This window comes from Sardina pilchardus, chromosome 5 (genome assembly GCF_963854185.1).
Source record: "Sardina pilchardus chromosome 5, fSarPil1.1, whole genome shotgun sequence".
NCBI classification, from domain to species: domain Eukaryota; kingdom Metazoa; phylum Chordata; class Actinopteri; order Clupeiformes; family Clupeidae; genus Sardina; species Sardina pilchardus.
Window position 1 is genome coordinate 23,797,767 of NC_084998.1, and position 5,411 is coordinate 23,803,177.

The 5,411-nt window shown below is 48.0% G+C and overlaps 1 protein-coding gene across 1 annotated transcript; it reads left to right on the forward strand.

Moving 5' to 3' along the window:
- The first annotated feature begins 285 nt into the window (after positions 1–285).
- On the forward strand, positions 286–4,005 carry plac8l1 (PLAC8 like 1). The gene is made up of 4 exons (XM_062537019.1): positions 286–350; positions 1,788–2,087; positions 2,694–2,830; positions 3,481–4,005. Exons 1-4 carry the CDS (start codon positions 344–346, stop codon positions 3,610–3,612), a joined length of 576 nt encoding a protein of 191 aa, XP_062393003.1. The 5' UTR covers positions 286–343; the 3' UTR covers positions 3,613–4,005.
- The last annotated feature ends 1,406 nt before the right edge of the window (positions 4,006–5,411 follow it).

Below are 5,411 nucleotides of genomic sequence, written 5' to 3' on the forward strand. Positions count from 1 at the left end.
GTGTACCATTCTAAACTCCTCGGATGTTTTTCCCTGTCTGTGATTAATGATGAACCTTTTTCCTTTTGACAGTCTTTGTGAAACGAGAAAATTTAGTTTTTTTAAAAAATACATATAATATATTCAACCAGTTTAAACTTCATGCTGCTGGCTTTCAGGGCAGGCTCAGTAAGTCACTAGGCTCTGCTCCATGTAAGGTTTGACTATCACCGTGAGAGGAAGCTCTTTGTAGATGGTGACCACAAGACTACGTGCCGAGATGCTCTCACATCCCCTCTGAGCAAGAGAAGAAGCAGTCGCTCACATGTTCTCGGCGCCGTGCTGAAGATACACTGGAGTCACAATGTCTGGTGAGTTGCTCTCCCACGCGTGAAAACCCTGTCTTTAAACTCCTCTTGGTTGCTGCTGTCCTATGTGACATGAGGCCTCATTTGTAAGACTCAGACAAATCATCTTTGCTTGGGTGTCTTTGGAGATATTGCATGGATTTGATTTCTCTTTTGTCCTGGTATGTAAGGTCCTTTTTGACTTGAAATGTAAGGTTGTAAGCCTCATTAGCCTCCATTGCTAGGGAAACATGAACTTTTTTGATCGCTAGTCTCATCCTGTACAAAGTGAGTTTTGCTGGGCCCTGTGTAAAGATTTGTTATTATTTGATACTGCAGCTAAGTGATCGGAGTGTGATTCTTAAAGGGTTTACATTTTTCATGAAAGCAAGTGTTAAAACCCTGAGGGTAACAGCACAGTACACAGTGTATTGATCTTGACATTACTGCTCAGTATTCAGAATACACAGCCTTTCTGTGTAGAGATGAGCATTTGGAGATTTTTGTACTCCACAGTTATTTGAAACTTGTTTGGATTTATACAGATGCAGCCATTGATCGATTAAACATGGATATCAATATCCTCTTATCTTATCATTTCATATCTGTCGGCAATAAACCCTCATAGTGATTGTAATGCTGTAATTATGATTTGATTGTCTTTATCTAATTGGTTATAAATCACTCAAATAAAAAGGCAAATCAGTCCATTTTACTGGTTACGTTCCACACCGTGGGATCTGAGAAATGGTTAAAACCGTTAATGATACTGTAGGGTGTTCCAATACTGTCCACACTGAGTATTGTGTGTGTGGTGTGGTTTTAAACTGTGTGTATTTGGAGTGAGCTCTGGGAGTGTGTGTTATATATATATGTGTGTGTGTGTGTGTGTGTGTGTGTGTGTGTGTGTGTGTGTGTGTGTACACACACACTTGAAGCCCTTTTGTATTGGTAAGCTGCTGTTACCTCCTCGGAGGAGGCGGGTGAGGCGCTCTTATCTCCGAGCGGCAGCCGCAGGCGGGCTTCCCTGGCACTGCCCCTATCTGTGGCAGCCAGCGCCCGTCTCGGCCCGCCTGCCTGCCTGCCCCTGCGCCGGTGCCCAACCCAACCCAGCCTCCGCTCCTCCGCTCCTCCAACCAGACGCTCCCCTGGGGGACACCAGAGCGCTTTTTAAACTTACACATACTCGACTTCCCACTCAACTGTTTTCACACAAAAATCAGCCGTTTTCACATGATTGTCTCAACCTCCCTCCACCGACCCACGCACTTCACATTTGCGTGCGCGTTTGTAATTGTGCGGCCCCGAATCCAGTCCAGGTCATCTCTTAGAGAACCACATTCCTTCCCCTGAGACCGTCTCGCTGTGTCTGCTCCCTTGTGATAACTCGGAGCCCTTTCCATTGTTATTGTTTGCTCCCCCACCCCCACCCCTCCACACACCCTGTTAACAACTATCCAGAGCAGGACTCCGACGCAGAGGAGGTTGTACTCGAACAGATAGTGCTGCAGGACGCCGACACCGACAACTCACCCCCTCAGACAGAGGAGGAGGAGGAGGAGGAGGAGGAGGAGGTGGAGGAGGAGAAAGCGACGACAACGCCAATAGCGGCAGTGGCTGCAGCGGCCATGGCGGACGACTGTCCCGTCATCATCACTCAGCCGGGACTGGGGGTTACCACAACAACCGTCACCACCATCACCCAGACGGGAGGGGACTGGAGCACGGGGATGCTCAACGTGTGTGGAGACGGCACCACCTGTAAGAGGAAACACACCTTTACATGCAGCGACACAATGGAAACACACAATGGAAACACATCCAATGACAAAATGAAAATACACAATGAGATGACCACATAGTCATGTGACAACAAGCTGATGATAAGCAGAACTAAAAGTAACTTATTGCTGTGAACAGTAACATGATAAGAACTTTTTTTTCTTGCACAATGTTTTATTGCACTTTATTGTTCTATAATTCAGATTTTTGGCTAGTTTGTGAATTCAATTCAACATCAGTATTATTATACCTGGGTTTTAATATGTTAGCTTTTAAACTCCTTTAAGTGAGTTTAAAATGGAGGTCAGTAAGGTCAAATATGAAAGGCCCGAGTTTCACCGAACTGCAACAGCAAACAGAAAAAGACTGACAGAATGTTGTGCCATTTGCCAGCAAAGTTTATTCAGGACTTGTTTTTAACTTCCCACTTCCGAGAGACAGACTACTTACCATTTCAAAGAGGATTTCTCTTTATTGAATAATCGGTCTTCCTACCTCCTCTTCCCCATCTCTCTCTCCCTCTTCCTCTCTCCCTCTCTCTCTCTCTCTCTCCCTCTCTCCCTCCCTCTCCCTCTCTCTCTCTAGGTTTGATGGGGGCGTTTGTACCGTGTTGTCTGGACTTCAGCTTGGCCCATCAGTATGGCGAGTGCCTGTGTCTGCCCATGCTGCCCGGCTCCACTCTGGCCATGCGAGTGGGCATGAGGGAGCGCTTCAAAATACGGGTGAGTGACTGAGTGACTGAGAGAGTGGGAGGGAGGACTCTTCAACACCGTACAGTACAGCCACTCATTCAGCATCCACTCCAACCCAAAGCAATAGGCAGTCGAGTGAGAATATCTGGTAGATTTACAGTATGCATGTGTAGTTCATAATGGGCTGCAGACTGCAAAGCAAAGTGCATATTCCGACTATTATTGTTCCCCAGTTAGATAACATGTGATCACCTCTGGCATTAGTGGTCCTTGAGGTAGTTTTCGGCAGTATAAATATACACTATAAATACTTAGGGGGTACTAGTGACTGCCCTCAATGACATGTGGGTCAGATGTATGTAGATTCCTCAAACTATATGCGTTGTAATTATACACGGTCACTTCCTGATTGACCTTAGGAGGTGCTGTTAGTGTTGTGCACTGGGTCAGAGAGGCCAGCTGGCTGAACAGTGATTGGTGGATCATATGCTGCTGTGCTCTTCTCTTGCAGTCAATCGTGTAAGCATATTAACCGTTAACCTCCCTTAGCCTGCCAGCCTGACCTCTGACTCTTATCGACTCGTTTTTTTTTCTCTCTCTCTCTCTCTCTCTCTCTCCCTTTCTCTCTCTATGTGTATATATATCCTTCTCTCTCTCCCCCTCTCTCTCTCCCTCTGTAGGGGAGTGTGTGTGAGGACTGGGTGGCGGTGTGTATGTGTTACCCTCTGGCTGTGTGTCAGATGATCCGTGAGATGAAGAGGAGGACGAAGACTCAGATTTACCAGGTGTCCACGGCGCTTGAGTCCTCCTGAGCCCACCGACGCGCGCGCATCAAACTCAACGTCCTCCGTCACCAAACGGTCATGAGTGGCTATCCCAAGACCTGTTGTTAACGGATGTGCATGTGAGTGTTATGGTAGAAAGGTGCACTTCCATGGAAGATTTACTACATTTTTTCATAAACCCGCTTTTCTGCTCTTATAGATTCTGCTGGAAATTAGACATCACTGGTTACTATGCTATAAAATGATTTTTTTTTTGGTTACGTTTGGTTACGTAGGCATATGGGGAGAAGATAAAGCAGAATTCTCCTTTTTGCTAAAATATCTGTCCTCTCTGTAGCTTGGATATGACTTTACATGCATATTTTACCTGTTGGCGAACACATTTTTTTTATCATACATATGAATAAACAATCAATTCATTGTCCTCTGTCTATCTCTCTCTCCCCCCCCTCTCTCTCTCTGTATGTGTGTGTGTCTGTATGAGAGAGAGAGAGAGAGAGAGAGAGAGAGAGAGAGAGAGAGAGGAAGAGGGAGAGGGAGAATACTGTCCTTGCAATTTTCCACAGTAACAGCAGAGGGCAGTATGTCCTCACACACACACACACACACTCCAGAAAGCTTACTCCTACACACCCATATACAAATACAATGAAATGCACTGACATATACATACATGCACACAACAATGACGCCTACAATTACACATGCATGCCCTTACAAACACAAGTATTCTCAATATGTCGTTGTAATAACATGCTGTGTTCTCAAGGATGCTCAAGGTGCCCAGGTGGTATAGAATGTTTATTTCTCTCTCTCTCTCTTTCTCTCTCTCTCTCTCTCTGTGTTTCTCTGCCCTACCCCCTGGGGCTTGTGACATCCAAAGCCAAACCACTGCAGAGCAGAGAGAGAGAGAGAGAGAGAAAGAGAGAGAGAGGGAGAGAGAGAGTGAGTGATGGTGGTGGTGGTGGGAGGAGGAACAGAGAGAAGAAGAAGAAGAGAAGAAGAGGGAGAGGAGGAGAGTGGGCAGGGCAGGAGAGCTATGACAAGCAAACATGACGTTACATCAGAGTGGATGTTCCCCATGGAGACCTCGTTTGGAGGGAGTCCCACTAGTCCACAGGAGTATGGCAGCAGACCCCGCGGCCCTTTTCTGTATAGAGGACAACACACAGGACGTGGTGTGGTGGGGTGGGGTGTTTTGGTGGGGGCAGGTGTAGTGTGGGGTGGTGGTGTAGGGTGGTGTGGGGTGGTGGGTATGGTGTGGTGGTGGTGTGCGGTGGAGTGTGGGGTGGGGTTACTGCTGAGAGCCGTGGGGCTGTGACGTCAGAGTGGTTGCTGTGGGCATAGACTATCACAGGAGCGGGTGAAGGAGGGGGGGGGGGGGTGGTCGGGGTGTTATTTCCACCTTCAGCGTGTAGCGACTCCCTCCGCTCAGATGTGTGACGTTAACGAGGCCTGGATGGGAGGGCCCATGTACTGTAGGGGGGTAGGGGGTGGGGGTGGGTGTGGCGAAACGTGTTGTGATGGGTAGGTAAGGGAGGGCTGGATGGTTTTGGAGGAATGGCACCGCTGTAGTGTAGTCCCCTTGGTGATAACTCTATCCAGAGCAACCGAAGCCTCCTGAGGCCCTTTGCATAACAGCATGAGAGAGAGAGGGAGAGGGAGGGAGAGAGGGAGGGGGAGAGAGAGAGGGAGGGAGGGAGAAAAGAGAAGAGAAACTGACATGGAAAAGGAGAGGAGAATCATAGTGGGAGCTAAGCCCGGGGTCCACGTCCGAACGGCCGTCACCCAGCGGAGCCCTGCAGTGCATGGGGGCATGGTGCTCA

Coding starts and splice junctions, on each gene's coding strand:
- plac8l1 (XM_062537019.1), top strand. Junction 2,088..2,693: donor GTGTGGAGACGGCACCACCT/GTAAGAGGAAAC, acceptor CTCTCTCTCTAG/GTTTGATGGGGGCGTTTGTA. Junction 2,831..3,480: donor GGGAGCGCTTCAAAATACGG/GTGAGTGACTGA, acceptor CTCCCTCTGTAG/GGGAGTGTGTGTGAGGACTG.